We start from the raw sequence: 16933 nt of genomic DNA, 5'->3' as shown, positions 1-16933 counted from the left end.
AGCCACCCAAGTCCAGGAAGCACAGAGAGTCCCAGGCAGGATAAACCCAAGGAGAAACACACTGAGACACATAATATTCAAATTGACAAAAATTAAAGACAAAGAAAAATTATTGAAAGCAGCAAGGGAAAAACAACAAATAAGATACAAGGCAACTCCCATAAGGTTAACAGCTGATTTGTCAGCAGAAACTCTACAAGCCAGAAGGGAGTGGCATGACATATTTAAAGTGATGAAAGGGAAGAACCTACAACCAAGATTACTCTACCCAGCAAGGATCTCATTCAGATTCGACGGAAAAATCAAAAGCTTTATAGACAAGCAAAAGCTAAGAGAATTCAGCACCACCAAACCAGCTTCCAACAAATGCTAAAGGAACTTCTCCAAGAGGGAAACACAAGAGAAGAAAAGGACCTACAAAAACAAACCCAAAACAATTTAAAAAATGGTAATAGGAACATACATATCGATAATTACCTTAAACGTGAATGGATTAAGTGCCCCACCCAAAAGACACAGGATCACTAAGTGGATACAAAAACGAGACCCATATATATGCTGTCTACAAGGGACTCACTTCAGACCTAGGGACACATACAGACTGAAAGTGAGGGGATGTAAAAAGATATTCCATGCAAATGGAAATCAGAAGAAAGCTGGAGTAGCAATACTCATATCAGATAAAATAGAAATTCAAATAAAGACTGTTACAGGAGACAAGGAAGGACCCTACATGATGATCAAGGGATCAATCCAAGAAGAAGATGTAACAATTACAAATATATATGCACTCAACATAGGAGCACCTCAATACCTTGGGCAACTGCTAACAGCTATAAAAGAGGAAATCGACAGTAACACAGTAATAGTGGGGCACTTGAACACCTCACACTAATGGACAGATCATCCAAACAGAGAATTAATAAGGAAACACAAGCTTTAAATGACACAAGAGACCAGACAGATTTAATTTATATTTATAGGACATTCCATCCAAAAACAGCAGATTACACTTTCTTCTCAAGTGCACACGGAACATTCTCCAGGATAGATCACATCTTGGCTCACAAATCAAGCCTCAGTAAATTTTAGAAAATTGAAATCATATCAGGCATCTTTTCTCACCACAATGCTATGAGATTAGAAACCAATTACAGGGGAAAAAAAGCATAAACACAAACACATGGAGGCTAAACAATATGTTACGAAATAACCAAGAGACCACTGAAGAAATCAAAGAGGAAATGAAAATACCTAGAGACAAATGACAACAAAAACACAATGATCCAAAGCCTATGGGATGAAGCAAAAGCAGTTCTAAGAGGGAAGTTTATAGCACTAGAATCCTACCTCAAGAAACAGCAAACATTTCAAATAAACAATCTAACCTTACACCTAAAGGAACTAGAGGAAGAAGAGCAAACAAAACCCAAAGTTAGTAGAAGGAAAGAAATCCTAAAGATCAGAGCAGAAATAAATGAAATAGAAACAGGGAAAACAATAGCAAAGATCAATAAAACTAAAAGCTGGTTCTTTGAGAAGATAAAATTGATAAACCATTAGCCAGACTCATCAAGAAAAGGAGGGAGAGGACTCAAACCAATAAAATTAGAAATGAAAAAGGAGTTACAACAGACACCGCAGAAATACAAAGCATCCTAAGAGACTACTACAAGCAATTCTATGCCAATAAAATGGGCAACCTGGGAGAAATGGACAAATTCTTAGAAAGGTATAACCCTCCAAGACTGAATAAACAAATTGAAGAAGAAAAACCACATGATCATCTCAATGGATGCGGAAAAAGCTTTTGAAATTCAACACCCATTTATGATAAAAACTCCCCAGAAAGTGGGCATAGAGGGAACCTACCTCACCATAATAAAGGCCATGTACGACAAACCCACAGCAAACATCAATCTCAGTGGTGAAAAACTGAAAGCGTTTCCTCTAAGATCAGGAAGAAGACGAGGATTTTCCACTCTCACCACTATTATTCAACATAGTTTTGGAAGTCCAAGCCACGGCAATCAGAGCAGAAAAAGAAATAAGAGGAATAACTATAAGACACTGCTGAAAGAAATTAAAGATGATACCAACAGATGGAGAGATATACCATGTTCTTGGATTGGAAGAATCAACATTGTGAAAATGACTCTACTACCCAAAGCAATCTACAGATTCGGTGCAGTCCCTATCACATTACCAATGGCATTTTTTACAGAACTAGAACAAAAAAATCTTAAAATCTGTGTGGAGACACAAAAGACCCTGAGTAGCCAAAGCGGTCTTGAGGGAAAAAAACAGAGCTGGAGGAATCAGACTTCCTGAGTTCAGACTGTACTACAAAGCGACAGTAATCAAGACAAGATGGTACTGGCACAAAAACAGAAATATAGATCAATGGAACAGGATAGAAAGCCCGGAGATAAACCCACGCACCTGTGGTCAACTAATCTATGACAGAGGAGGCAAGGATACACGGAGAAAAGACCGTCTCTTCAATAAGTGGTGCTGGGAGAACTGGACAGCTACATGTAAAAGAATGAAATTAGAACACTCCCTAACACCGTACAGAAAAACAAACTCAAAATGGATTAGAGACCTAAAGGTAAGAGTGGACACTATAAAACTCTTAGAGGAAAACATAGGAAGAACGCTCTTTGACATAAACCACAGCAAGATCTTTTTTGATCCACCTCCTAGAGTAATGGAAACAAAAACAAAATTAAGTGGGACCTAATGAAACTTAAAAGCTTTTGCACAGCAAAGGAAACTACAAACAAGACGAAAAACAGCCCTCAGAATGGGAGAAAATATTTGCAAACAAATCAACGGACAAAGGATTAATCTCCAAAATATATAAACAGCTCATGCAGCTCAATATTAAAAAGACAACCCAATCCTAAAACAGGCAGAAGACCTAAATAGACATTTCTCCAAAGAAGGACATACAGATGGCCAGGAAGCACATGAAAAGCTGCTTAACATCCCTAATTATTAGAGAAATGCAAATCAAAACTACAATGAGGTATCACCTCACACCAGTTAGAATGGGCATCATCAGAAAATCTACAAACAACAAATGCTGGAGAGGATGCGGAGAAAAGGGAACCCTCTTGCCCTGTTGGTGGGAATGTAAATTGATACAGCCGCTATGGAGAATAGTATGGAGGTTCCTTAAAAAACTGAAAATAGAATTACCATATGACCCAGCAATCCCACTACTGGGCATATACCCAGAGAAAACCATAATTCAAAAAGACACATGCAGGATTCCTTGGTGGTGCAGTGGTTGAGAGTCCACCTGCCGATGCAGGGGACACGGGTTCGTGCCCCGGTCTGGGAAGATCCCACATGCCATGGAGCGGCTGGGCCCGTGAGCCATGTCCGCTGGGCCTGTGCGTCCGGAGCCTGTGCTCCACGATGGGAGAGGCCACAAAAGCGAGAGGCCCGCGTACCTCAAAAAAAAAAAAAAAAAAAAAAAAGACACATGCACCTTAATGTTCATTGCAGCACTATTTACACTAGCCAGGTCACGGAAGCAACCTAAATGCCCACTGACAGATGAACGGATAAAGATGTGCTATTATATACAATGGAGTATTACCCAGCCATAAAAAGGAACGAAACTGGGTCATTTGTAGAGACGTGGATGGATCTAGAGACTGTCATAGAGACAGAGGGAAGTAAGTCAGAGAGAGTGGGATTGACATGTACACACTAATATGTATAAAATGGATAACTAATAAGGACCTGCTGTATATTAAAAGGAAAAGATATCATAAAATAAATATCTATGAGTTAGGAATTAAGTTTGGTTGCTGGAGTAAAGATGGATCATAACAGTGGGTTAAACAAGAAAAAGTTAATTTCTCTCTAACTGGAAAGATGTCTGGAGATATTCTAGGCCTGTGTTTTAAGATGTAGGTTTTATTATTACTCAGGTATGGTGAGATCAACAGATCAGGGACAAGAGACAACTGCCATTGAAAAGATAGTTGTAAGAAAAAAAAAAGGATAATTGTTAACAGTTCCAGAAGCGGGGGATGCCCCCCCATGCAGGGCCACGTGGGGAAGGTCCAGGGCGGGGCAGAGGCAGCAGGGACCTGGGGACAGGACGCTTTTTTGTGGTTCCCCTGGAGAGCGGTGAGGCGGGGTGAGCAGCCTGAGGACTGGCTGGTTTGAATAACTTCAGTGGGCTCTGCTGGGGAGTGGGTGCCCGTCTCTGGTTGTCTGGTACAGGCCCTGGGGTGATTAGGGCCGGAGGGTATTGGCCTGAGTGTGAGAGCCGATAGAGGAGAAGGGGCTGGGGTGAGTGGGCTCCGGATCGGTTAGTTTGCATATGAAAGGTACCCTGGAAGGCAGGTTGATGTTCTGTGGGAATTGGATAGCCCTAGGAGGGCCTCCCCCTGGTTTCCCCAGGGTCCGTAAGGCCCCAGATGTCAAAATAGTATAACGAAAGACACGTTTAATACACCCTGGGATGACAGCTCTCTTGTGTTGTCAAGAAACCAGCTTGCTTCTATCTGTTCTGCCAGTTAGAAGAGTATCCAGCCTCAAGTGTCCCTCTTGGTCCAAAAGGGCAGCCAGAGTTCCACCCATCACATCACATTTATATTTCAGACATTAGAAATGCTGCCTACCTTCCGTCTAGATAGTTTCATCCATCAGTTTCCTCATATATCTTTTTTTTTTTTTTTTCCCCCGGTACGCGGGCCTCTCACTGTTGTGACCTCTCCCGTTGCGGAGCGCAGGCTCCGGACGCGCAGGCTCAGCGGCCACGGCTCACGGGCCCAGCCGCTCCGCGGCATGCGGGATCCTCCCGGACCGGGGCACGAACCCGCGTCCCCTGCATCGGCAGGCGGACTCTCAACCACTGCGCCACCAGGGAAGCCCCCTCATATATCTTAACGACTAGAACTTAGTCATGTGGCCACACCTGATTACTAGGGAGGCTGGAAGATAGAGTGCTCTAGCTCGGTTTATTGCCAGTCTGAATAAAATCAGGGTTAGGTTACTAAGAAGAAGGGAGAGAACGGATATCAGGTAGACAGATAGCAGTCTGTGCTAGTTACTCTCTGTTCATGGGAAGCGACTCTGGTTCTCCATTAACAGTAGTGTTAGAAAGTGTCTGATAAGCGTGTTGGTATAAGATATGAGTCCCCGTGTAAAGAAATATACTGGGTAAATGTTAACACATTTGGTGCGTGACCAGTACACAATTGTGAAGGTGGTACTGGTGATGGACGCTGGGTGACTGCCTCCTGTGGAAGAGGTTTGGGGCCACAGAAGGCTTGGTGCATTTGCCGGGGCCTGCAGTGGGTGCCCCTCGTTCTGGGTTTGGAGCAACAGTGACACATGTCCCACAAATCTGCCAGCGTCCAGTTGTGCCGAGTCACCGCCGGCTGGTGGCCGCCCTCCTGACCATGCGCCACGTCTGCATGCTCCCACCCACGTGCGCTCAGAAGCAGCCTTCTCTTGCAGCTGTCGTTAAAATGTCCTTTGATATATGCCTGACATTCCGTGTCACTGCCGTGTGTGGGGAGGGGGCTGAGACATGGGAGGGCGGGCGGGGCAGGGCAGCATCGTGTACTTTGTGGAGCTGCGGGTAGATATTTAAACCTGTCACAGAGACCAGAGCACAGCTCATGTGAGCCCAGTTTTAACTTTGGTTTTTCCCCTGTTCCCGGGTCATGGTGGCTCATGAGAAGTGAAATTGAATTAAGGCTTTATCTTCTGCTTTTCTTTCTGAGGCTGAGCAATGTTGGGGCAGCCCCGTGCAGATGGGGCTGTGTCAGCTGGGAGAGTGGCCGGGGTCTGATGGCCCTCCTTTAGCCAGCCCCTCCCAAAGGCTAAGGGTGCCGGGAGGCACGCGTAAAAACAAAACACCCGACGACGCCTTGTTAGAGGTTGCGTCCCTCCTACACAGTCCCCTCCCTTGGGCTCAGGGCGAATTTTGAAACAGAAAGCAGCATCAGGGGACGTTCCTGTCTAAAGGGTGCAGGATATGTGAACGTGAGTGCACACATTTGAAAATACATCTCAGAAGATGCCCGCCCAGAAAACCCCTTTCTTTTCAACTTTCCCCTCTCCCTCGCCGTGGTTGTGGTTCGTTTCCTCAGCTGCTGAGTGGGAGAGGGTATGGGGAGCCCAGCTGGGCGCCCTGCAGGGAGAGGCTGGGTGCAGGCACGAGCCTCCCGCCTCCCTCCCGGGACAAGCCCTTGGGGAATTCAGGCACGCCTCCCTCTCCCAGGCACCGCTCAGGACCCTGCCTCCTAGCCTGTAGAGTGAACCTACTGGGACTAACAGACGAAGGTGGCCAGAGCGAAGCTGGCCAGCTGTGGACGCGGGCGCTGCGGGTCTCTTCCTCCTGGGTGAGGTGGGGGATCAGCGGCACCTGCCTAGCAGGGCTGCTTTGACAGGTGGTCCAGGTGGTAGGCGTGGAGGCCCTGGGTGGGTGTGCAGTGTTTCTAGGGTTCCCAGTGGCCTTCCCTCCCTCAGCAAGAGGCTTAAGAATTCTCATCTTATGGTTGAGGAAACTGGAGCAGAAGTGAAATATTTCTTGCCATCTTGGAACATTTTGGTATGGAGCTTTTTATATATATTTTTTGTTTCTTCTTTATTTTGCCTTTTATGGTCGTGAGGGTGACAGCAGGACTGATTCCCTAAAATGGAGAAATTTTCTCACTTAGTCTGGGTGCCTCCTCCTTTCAAGGGGATCCCAGGAGCTCAGTGTGAACTGGGTGGGACTGTGGATGGTGAGCCTGGCGGTCACAGGGTCGGAGGTTGCCACGGGGGCTCTCTCAGGCTGGTGCTGAGTTTGCAGAGGGAAGCACCAGCAGGAGAAGGAAGCTCAGAGAAACGGGGGAGGGTTGTAAGTGCGGCCCCCCCACCCCAACTGCTGAAATGGCCACCAACCAGAAGTGACCGAAACAGAACACTGGCGTGTGGGAGGCAGGGCTTGCAGAACCGGGAAGCCAGCTGAGAAGTGCACGGCGGGGCAGAGCCCCGGAGGCTGTGACATGGCTGTGACGGGAGTGCCACCCAAGGAAAGACGGGGCTTGGCCCATACCAGCTGGTTCAGACTGGTCCAGGCTGGCCCACCCTGCACACCACGCCAGAGGCAGGGGTGGAAGTGGAGACCTATCTGCGAGGACCGGGTGCCTGCTGGGGGTGGCGAGACCTGCATGTCCTGAGGACCAGGGTCCTCGTCATCCTGTAGCATGTGGCCCTGTGTCATCAGTGGCTTCCGAGCTTCCTTTTTTTTTTTGCAGAAGGAACTTTCCTCCCCGTGGACCACATGCTGTCCTTGTTACTGTCACCACTTCCAGCGAGGAGAGAGGTGACAGTGTTTGCGCAGGGCTCCCGAGTGGCAGAGCCAGAACTCAGGCCCAAGAGTGTCTGATGCTGATTCGGTGAAGCTGCAGACCCCCAGCTCAGCAGCCGACCCATACACGCCCGGAGAATCCATGGAGCAGAGATCCGTGCCAGCTGGGGAAAACCCTGGGTCCAGGGCCGTTGTGCGTGGGCTCACGCCTGACCCCTGAGGGCGTTCCCGGGGCCTTCACCACCAGGGAGAGGGTGCGGAAGCAAATCTGCCTTCGCTGGGCCAGATGGCCCCCCATCACGCGGGGGCTCTGTGCTGCTCCACTCTTTGTTCTGCTGCTTCTCTTCCTTTTGTCTTTTTTCTTTTTTTAATCTTTCTGGGTTCCTTTTGCACTTCTGTGAATGGTGTCTCCCATTTTTGTACTGATTCCTTTCCTAGTCTTTCTCCCATAAGAATCTGATGTTTATTTTACAATGCAAAAGTAGAAAGTCTTTTTAAAAAAAATTTTTTTAAATGCAAGGCTGTTGACTCAGAAAAATCAATCAAAGGTACAAGAGCAAGTAAATGGAGGGCAGTTTTTTCCTCTCTTGGATAAATATAGTAACTTCAGCGGACATGCTATTTTAGATTAAGGCAGGAAAGCTTAAACTCTATTTGACAGTCCTGTGCTATGTGGGCTTGAGACTGCAGGACGGGAGGAAAGGGAGGGAGGGAGCCTGAGAGAGATGGGAGCGACAGAAACCGGAAGCACGGGGCCAGGGAATCTCCGCTGGCTTTTCAGGAATCGTCAGTTCGGTGGTCTGTGGCTTGTGGCATCTCCACCCACTGCTTGCTTCTCTTTAAAATGTTTGCCTGACCAGTGAGTCCACATTTCTCTTTCCACCCAGAGGGTCCCAGCGTGTATGCCCAAACCTGCTCTAGTTGAAAGGTCGGGAACAGCCCTCGTGCCCACCCAGAGGGGTGGCTAGTCCAGACCAGGGCACACTCAGACCCCGCCTGCTGAAAGGAAGGGGAGAGAGGTATAATTTTGTCTATGGAAAGGCCTCGAAGACATATTGTTAAGGAGAAAAATAGAGTGCCATTTATGGAAAGGAAAAGAAGAGCATAACAAAATCATCCGGAGGCACAGACGTGAGTGTGACTGTAGAAAAAGGTCTAGCAAACGCACACCCAAGTGACAGGGTTAGCAGGTGGGAGGCTGTGTTCATGTGCTTTGTCATTTAAAGTAAATAACAGCTTAAAAATCAACAGATGCAAAGCCTGTTGACTGAGGTATTACTTATGGCCCTTCACCTGCCACAGTGCTTGGCCTGGCCAGGCCCCAGGGGCTGGGAGACCCAGATGCCCATCGCAGGAGAACGAGCCTCAGCATGTAGCACAGCATTCTCTGAGGGCAGCTTCGGACGGTGCCAAGGTCTTGTCACCCGGGACAGTGTGACCGTTGTTGTGCAAAGCCACCTGCCGTGTGTCTAGCTTGTGCTCCTTTGAGTCCGTGCGGTGGCCTGGGCTGTAGAGGTGCCGGGCTGCTTAGCAGGGCTTCTGGAAGCTGCGAGACCTCTGGAGCCTGGGCCCAGATCTGGCCGACGTCGCCGGCGCTGCATGCAGTTAAAGCAAGTCCAAGCCGGGGTCGGGCCCGGCGGGGAGGAGCTGCGGGCCCACTGCAGAGGGCACTGCGGGGGGAGGTGCAGCTGTGTTCCCGCCAGCCCAGCAGGGGTCCACGGTGAGCCCACAGGTGTGTTTCCGAGAAGGCAGAGGTGGCAGAACGTAATGAAAAGTGTTTCTTGGAGCTTTTTTTTTTTTTTTTTTTTTTAAGATGTCGGGGGTAGGAGTTTATTAATTAATTTATTTATTTTTGTTGTGTTGGGTCTTCGTTGCTGTGCGAGGGCTTTCTCTAGTTGCGGCGAGCGGGGGCCGCTCTTCATCGCGGCGCGCGGGCCTCTCACTCTCGCGGCCTCTCCCGTTGCGGAGCACAGGCTCCAGACGCGCAGGCTCAGCAGTTGTGGCTCACGGGCCTAGTTGCTCCGTGGCATGTGGGATCCTCCTAGACCAGGGCTCGAACCCGTGTCCCCTGCATTAGCAGGCGGATTCTCAACCGCTGTGCCACCAGGGAAGGCCCGGAGCTATTTTTGATAGTTGCTTTTTTCCGTCTCGGTGGCGGTTAGGGAATTGCGTTGATGGCGCCGATCCAGGCCAGCAGCCGCAGCGTCGCTCATTAAAGGGCCCTTCAGACTGATTGTCGTTACCTCCTCAGCCCCCCACCCAGCTCCCTAGGCTCCAAGCCCGCGACACCTAGCGGAGTCCCGGCCTGTCACTTTCACACCTGAATGCACTAACTCCAAGTACAATCACTTCTCGAGAGCAGATAGGATTGTAGGCTGGTTGCAGAGCTGGCTGATTTTATTTTCGGGCGTTATGTTTCTGTGCTTATGTACGAGTGTGATTTTTAAAAGAATGGTTAAAAAGCCTTAATTTTTCCCCCTGATGGCAAAATACCTGTTCATTGTAGAAAAAAAAAAAGACAAAAAACCTAACCTTAATGTGATTACCCAGAGACAGTACCCCATTTTGTGGTATATTCTTTCGGCTGTGTGCGTGCATGCTTGCGTGCGTGTGTGTGTGTGTGTGTGTGTGTAAATGAGACCAGAGTGGACAGATGTCTCCTTACAGGTCACTGGGCTGGCCTCCTCCTGCTGTCTGGGGCATTCTCTGTCTCCTTCATTTTTGGACTTCCCTCTGCTTTTTCTGAAATGGGAAAGTGGGAGCACAGCATCTTGAAGCTCGATGGTAGCAGGTATGGAGGCCGTGTCCTTAACTGCCCAGATGGAGAGGCAAGGCCCAGAGAGGGCAAGTATCTTGCTCGAGGCCACCCAGCAGGCTGGGGACAGGATGGTGACTCGATTCCTGGCCTAGGGTCCCGGATCACATGCATGGCCTCCTTGTCCCTCGGAGGCTTCATCTACAGCAAACCTCAAAGAAAGAAGGGGCCTGAGTTTCACCAGGAAGCTCTGACGGTCCCACTCGCTTGGGCTGGGCTGGACTTGAAGACCCGGCGGTCCGTTCCCACGGGCCTGTCGGTTGACCTGGGGAGTCCCTCTCGTTTGTGACCCACAGCCTCTGGCTCTTGTTGCTCCTTGCATCCTTGAGAGTCTGCTGTGAGCCTGGAGATGCAGGGATGAGATGAGGTGTCCTTGCCCCAGGAGCACTGTCTCTGGGGTGTGGTTCTCCTGGTAGAGCGTTGGTCACCCCATTGTGTGCTGACACTGGAGCCGGGGACCCCAGAGGACAGTGAGAAATCAGGGGGTCTCCTGGGGGAGACAGGATGAGACAGGAGAGCTTAGCTCCACGGCGGGGGGAGGGGAGTGTTCCAGGAGGAGACCCGGAGCATGTGCAAGGCTGGACGTGCATGGTACCTGGGGAGGACAGAGGGCAGAGGCCTGGGACGCGACCTCGGTACTGACCTTTCCTCTGAGCCCCAGGCCATCGAAGGGCAGGAGCTGGAGAGGTGCCCAGGGAGCTCCCCGTTTCTGCTGAGTAGGAGGGGCAGGACCTTCGCGCACCCCGTGGTCCACTCGCTCGCAGGGGCGTCCCTGTTAGGGTCTAGAACAGGGCCCATCAGATTAGCAGACCCCCTTCCTGGGAAAATGAGGAGGGACGAGGGAGGAGGGCGGGGCGGGAGCGTGTCCCTGCTGCGCCCGAAGACCGGGAGGGTTTTGTGGACAGTGCTGGGCCGGGGCGGCCGGGCGCTGCAGAGCACGGGGGTCGGGGAGAGTGTGGACCGGTGAGTCGGCGGGCAGGCTCCCCGGGAGGGTGAGCGAGGGGCGGGGGGCAGGCGGGGAAGGACCCTGTGGTTCTACCAGCAGCGCAGGTGAGGGACGCAGCACGAGAGGCCTGGGCTGGAGGGCAGCTGGGGGGAAACATGGCAGTGGGACCTGGGAGCCCAGTGAGACGGGAAATTGCCCGGGCTGGACCAGGGAGGGGAGCGGGTGGCCGCCGTCCGCACAGGGGGTGAGCAGCTTGGAGAGCCTCGGGGCACATAGGAACATCAGATGCTTGGAGGAAGTGGCCGTGGGTATTTAGTTGTGGTTTTTCCCTGAGGGAGAGTGAAGACGACTGGCCCGTGTTGGAGCTGGACTCTGCTCCGTGTTGGCCACGCCCCAAGCCCCTGGCTGCCTCCCCGACCCCTGGCTCCACCGCTCTCCCTCTCCCATTCCCCTGGATTTGTGCCCGTCTGGGCCACCTCTGCCCCAGGCTCCTGGCCACTGGGTGTCCTGTTCCGTTTTTTTTTTAATAAATGTATTTTACTTATTTATTATTTTTGCCTGCACTGGGTCTTCGTTGCGGTGCGCGGGCTTCTCCTTGCGGTGGCTTCTCCTGTTGTGGAGCACGGGCTCTAGGCACGCGGGCTTCAGTAGTCAAGGCACGGGGGCTCAGTAGTTGTGGCGCACGGGCTCAGTTGCTCCGCGGCATGTGGGATCTTCCCGGTCCAGGGCTCGAACCCGTGTCCCCTGCATTGGCAGGCGGATTCTTAACCACTGCGCCACCAGGGAAGCCCTCCTGTTCTGTTTGAACTGTCTTCTCTGCGCTTGCTGCAGAAAAGTCAAAGCCACTTTGTTAGCAGGGTGGGTGAAAGCAGGAGATTTCACAGCCAGTCTCGTAGGAGGTGGTGCCCCGTGCAGCCACTCCTTCCGTGCTCCACAGCCGGTCCCCACGACGGGCGCCAAGGGGGCTGCTCTGGGTGAGGCTCAGGCCTCCTCGGCCTGAGTGGGGGCCACGTCGTAGAGGGGGGCAGACCCCGTGCTGGGACTCAGGCATCCCTGGACAGGCTTTCCTGTTCCTGGAGTTGCCACCGCAAGGACGAAACGCAAAGCACGGAAGAAGAGGAGCAACGTTTGCTGGTTGACATGTGCTGCTTTCACCTGTGTTCTCATTTAATCCTCCAGCCCCTGCCGGCTAGAATCAAGGCACTTTTAACTGATGGGAGAAACAGGACCACAACAGGGAAGCGGTTGCCCAAGCTCACAGCCAAAACGCAGCAGGATTTGAACCCACACCTGGTGCCGAAGCTGTGTTCTTTCTTCTTCCAGAAACTCTGCCAGTCGAGGGGTTTACGGGGTCGAGGAAAACATGCGAATCAGAACGTGGTCTGTTTACTCTGTCTTCTAACAAAAATAAAGGTGATCTTAAGGACACGGACAGAGTAGTTTAAAAAGGAAGTATCTGTAAAAAGCCAGGTCAGGTCGGGCATTTGCCTGATCGGCCATAGTGTTGCCCATCCCTTTTGACATTATATGAAATTTTTTTTTAACGTTAAACCTTTTTCTGAACTTTCAAGCTCTTGGGATTGCTGATCTCGTGGAGTTCTGTCCTTTGCCTCCAGCGTTATTTGGAATTTGCCGAGCATCCTGTTGTTTTGTCACAGACCTTTATTCCTTGATCTCATCGCATCCTGGAGTTTCTGTTGTGAATGCCTCGCCCTGCCCCACAGCTGTTGCCTGTTTATAAGCCACGGGCACTTTCTGTATGTATTCAGCTTCCAGCGAGAGAGATCTGGGTGAAAGGTCTGGCAGTTCTGGGTGATTCTGGCTCATCCAGAGTCGCCCAGAGCCCCGCCTGCTCAAGAGACGGCAAAGGAACGTGATGTGTGGGAAGGGCTGGCTGATCCCACGGGGGAACCGGCCTCGCCCAGTCATCCTTCAGCTTGATACAAAAGGAAGAGCATCTCGCTAGACACCACGAACCATAGTTACGGCACTTTTTGTCATGCTGTTTCCTCTTATTTATGCAGTGGAGAGTAGGATGTTTTCAAATAAACCCTCTAAATATGAAATCCTGAGAATGCGTTATTTCTGAAACGCTGCACCGTTAACAGCCTTTTAGCTGGTTATATTATAAAGCATGTTGTAACAGCTCAAAAAAATAATATATCTGAGCCGAAATGTGTTTCCATAGCCCATATGCTGAATTCTGGCATCTTTATACCTTTTTCAAGCTGTTGTCAATTAGTAGAGAAATTAATTTCTGTGTTTGTGTCCTTCGTACAGTCGAGCCTGTGCATGGATGCCGCAGAGAACTCCCCTTTCTCCTCCCGTCGAGGGGAGCTCGTGCAGCAGGAGTTCAGGAGATGAAAGCGTGTTGGTCCAGGTGTCCATGATGGAAGCCTGGACCATCAACTAACAGAAAAGGAGGAAATGGCTTTTGTTGAGGGAAGCAAACTGTTTTCCAGGCCAGCAAGCTGTGATCTTTGACTTTCTGCCACATGCACGTTTTTTGAGAGAGAGAGAGAGAGGAGAGAGAGAGAGAAGCAGAACCTCCCGGGTCACACGGTTCCCCAAGAGGCAGCACGAAGGTCCTGTCCAGCCTGCCCCAAATCGCCTGTGACCCCTTCGCCCTCCGAGTGTCCTTTTGTCCCACACTCTCTGCTCTTGGAGCCTCACAAGGGCGTTTTTAGCACTGGCGGACTGTGTCGGCTGATGACGGAACATGATTTTTGGTGACCTTTTAGCTGAAGGATGCAGCTCCTCTACTTTTAACTTGTCTTTGGTCTCGTGTCCTTACACTTCAGTATACAATGCTGTTGCTCATGGGACTTCTGCAGCGTGAAATCCCATGACTGGGGGCTGTCACGGGAGCGCAGAAAACAAGCCGGACCTTCGTTAGAAACGGGCTTTGAAACCCTGTGATGGCTAAATTTGAAGTAGCATGATCACGTTGCAGCCTAAGGTAGGGAGGATCTGTGGGGCTTCTGGCATCCTCGTTCCAGAAGAGCATTGAGGGGAACTCAGTGGAAGCAGGAAATACAGGACAGTCTCAGCGAAACCTGCTCGGCCTGGAGTGTGTGCGCTTTCTGTCACTTCTCTTCTGGGGGCCCCTGGTGTGGCCCCAGCAGCCACACAGCTGCTCCTGGTGGTCGGGACTTTCAGCTGGGCCAGCCCAGAGCCCTGGTTATCTTACGGACCATTGTCTGGGTCACATACGTGTTCTGTGGCTCTCTCCCTACCACAGGTAGGGAAATGAACTGCCTTTAAAAAGGGAGAGAAAAATATTTGATTACAAGTTCTTCAGACCCAAACAGTAGCTTTCCATAGGGTTTTTACCTGGAAGCAAAGTACCGTAATGGGAAGAAAGTGGGTTTGCTACCTCCTCTAATAAACAAAGAGCTGTAACTCCCGGTGTGGACAAGGATGTGAGGAAATTCACATTTCTGTGCTTGGCTGGGGACAACGGAAATTCTCAAGTTGGAATGCATTTTTGGTTCTGTAAATGAGGACTCCCCAAAATATTCATATCTTTTGATCTAGAAATCCCATCTTGGCAAGTTTATCCTGACAGTTCTGTCAATACCTGTGAAAAGATGTTCATCTCAGTGTTATTTAGAATAGCAAACATTGCTGGCAACCTCAGGGCTCCACCATTGAAAGTAAAGTGAGTTTTGATTTTTATCCCCCTGATGGGACATCATGCAGTCAGTATAAATCACAAGTGTAAATTTTGTGTCAAAGTGGGGGAAATATTACAGTCTTATGTGTTAAGTTGAAAATCAACCCCCTGCCCCAGAGCCTAGCCAAGACCGGGCACCCAACAGGTAGTTGGGAAGCGTGTGTTCCAGTTGAAGTGGTCGGCTTTTACCTTCTTCCTGCAGCAGCCCCTACAGAGGACCCTTGTCAACTGCGGGACTGACCTCCCCAACCCCATCCTGACATGTACCCCCTGGATGGGAGATGAGGGTGTTGACTGAACGAGGAGTCCAGTTGTACTCCCGGTTGCTCTGGCTGGAAAGCACTCCTGGCCACCTCCACCAGGACCCTCTGCCCCACTGTGGGGCCCATGGGTGCCCCAGCGTGAGCCCCTTGCCCGGCAGAGGACATGGTGGCTTTGTCTTGTCTGGGAGAACTCAGGCTGGCTGGAAAGAGCCAGGAGGCCATGCCAGCCGGCCCTGACCCTGCCGAGGTAGCACCCAGAGCCACAGGCAGGACAGGGAATAGACAGTATGGTTTTGTGGGTTCTTAAAAACATAAGTGGGGACAGTGGAGGCGTCCCTCACAATTTGAGTTTATTTTCTCCCAGTGATGTGTGCTGGAGGGTGTCCCAGGTCAGTTGGTACAGTTCACTTTGGCCGCCACAGAAATGAGACCAGACTTTCGTTGTGTTTATTTCTGCTTGGCGAGGGCAGGCCTGGTTTGTTGCTTTAAAATATATATATATATTTATTTATTTGTTTGTTTGGCTGCGCTGGGTCTTATCCGTGGCGTGCGGGATCTTCAGTTGCTGCATGCGGGCTCTCAGTTGTGGCAGGCATGTGGGCTCTAGTTCCCTGACCAGGGATCCAACCCGGACCCCCTGCGTTGGGAGCACAGAGTCTTAGCCACTGGACTGCCAGGGAAGTCCCTGTTGCTTTTTTTTGGTTAATTTTTCATTTCCACAACTGATATTTGCCGTCCACTTTGTGCCCAGCCCTGACCTGTGCACTTCACACAGGCGGTCTCTCAGTTCATGTCGCCCACAGTCCGAGGAGCGGGGGTGAGGAGACAGGGGCCCAGAGGAGCTGAAACCCTGCAGGAGGCTGCACCCTGCGGGGGCCGGGTTAGGTCCAAGGACGTCTGATCCCAGAGCCGTCCCGTGACCCATACTCAGGCTGCCCGACGCTTTCCTGGCTTTCCCCAGAAATCGGCCTCGAACGTGTGTTACTTCTGTAATCAGAGGAGGGGTGCAGGGTTTTATTATTTAGGTAATATTTTAAACGCAGGCCGACGGATCCAGGTGTTTTTCCTCATTCCACATGGCACCTCCGCAGTAGAAATCGTTTTCAGCGCTGCCGAAGGGAACCGTTCCACGGTGGGGCTGGTGAGGCTGAGGACCTGCGTTTTGATGGTTTGCACGTGAGTGAATTTAAATTTGCCCCCTGTCATCAAACAGGAGGAGCCACGGGTCCAGGGGCTGGCACAGGGCCAGGGGCTAATAAGTGCTCCTCTTTTCGCCTTTGTAATATCTTAGCTGAATTTGAACTTGCCGTACTGTTGGTGCAGTACCCGGATGTGTAAGGGCGTGCCCCCTGCCGGGCCCTGCCTGGGCCTCAGTGTGCAGAGCTGGCCCTTTGTCGAGGGCAGAAGGGGCCGTTTCTCCTGCCCGCCCGCTCTGTGGTCACTTCCATTGACTCTCTGTGGTTGAGAAACGCTGACCACCTTCTGTCTTTTCTGAAAGCTCTGGGGTCCTGACTTTAGCTGGTTTTAGTTGCTGACATCTCCAAGGCTTTCAGAAAGTTCTGCTTCCTAAATATTAACACTACAACATCTCCCGTCCTGGAGAAAGGGATCTGTGCTTCTTTCTAAAGCAGTTCACTTCACCATGGGTGATCTCCTTTGCTTTTTAAAAGTAGCATTTGTTACAGTTTCAACAGAGGTTAAACTTGGGTTGCCCAGTTTTCATGTTTTTCTGTGGGTTACAGAAGCTCCAGACAACTGTCAGGCACCACATGGGAGCTTCTGTCATCTGGTGGGGACTGAACAGACCTACCTTAAGGTTTTGAGGAGGAAAGTTCTGTTAGGTGTTAAATTTATTTTTAGTTAGAAGGAAACCGAGGCGAAAGCAAGCCATGATTATGCAGAG

The 16933-nt window shown here is 50.6% G+C and overlaps 1 protein-coding gene across 28 annotated transcripts in view; it reads left to right on the top strand.

The window, feature by feature from the left end:
• MGLL (monoglyceride lipase) overlaps positions 1-16933 on the top strand; it is a 211791-nt gene that overhangs the window by 158750 nt on the left and 36108 nt on the right. The window contains exons 4-5 of one of the 28 annotated variants that reach the window (XM_028479699.1): positions 12415-12504; positions 12663-13636. The exons of 25 other annotated variants lie outside the window; for them this stretch is intronic. In XM_028479699.1, coding sequence (XP_028335500.1) covers positions 12415-12504; positions 12663-12832 — 260 coding nt within the window. In that variant the 3' untranslated portion in view covers positions 12833-13636. Of the gene's footprint in view, positions 1-5598; positions 9063-12414; positions 12505-12662; positions 13637-16073; positions 16207-16933 lie in introns of those variants that run through there. 2 more of the 28 variants (XM_028479698.2, XM_028479700.2) reach the window with 2 other exon arrangements.

This window comes from Physeter macrocephalus, chromosome 18 (assembly GCF_002837175.3).
Source record: "Physeter macrocephalus isolate SW-GA chromosome 18, ASM283717v5, whole genome shotgun sequence".
Taxonomy (NCBI): Eukaryota; Metazoa; Chordata; class Mammalia; order Artiodactyla; family Physeteridae; genus Physeter; species Physeter macrocephalus.
Note: the sequence above shows the minus strand (reverse complement) of the source record. Positions and strands in the feature narration are given on the sequence as shown.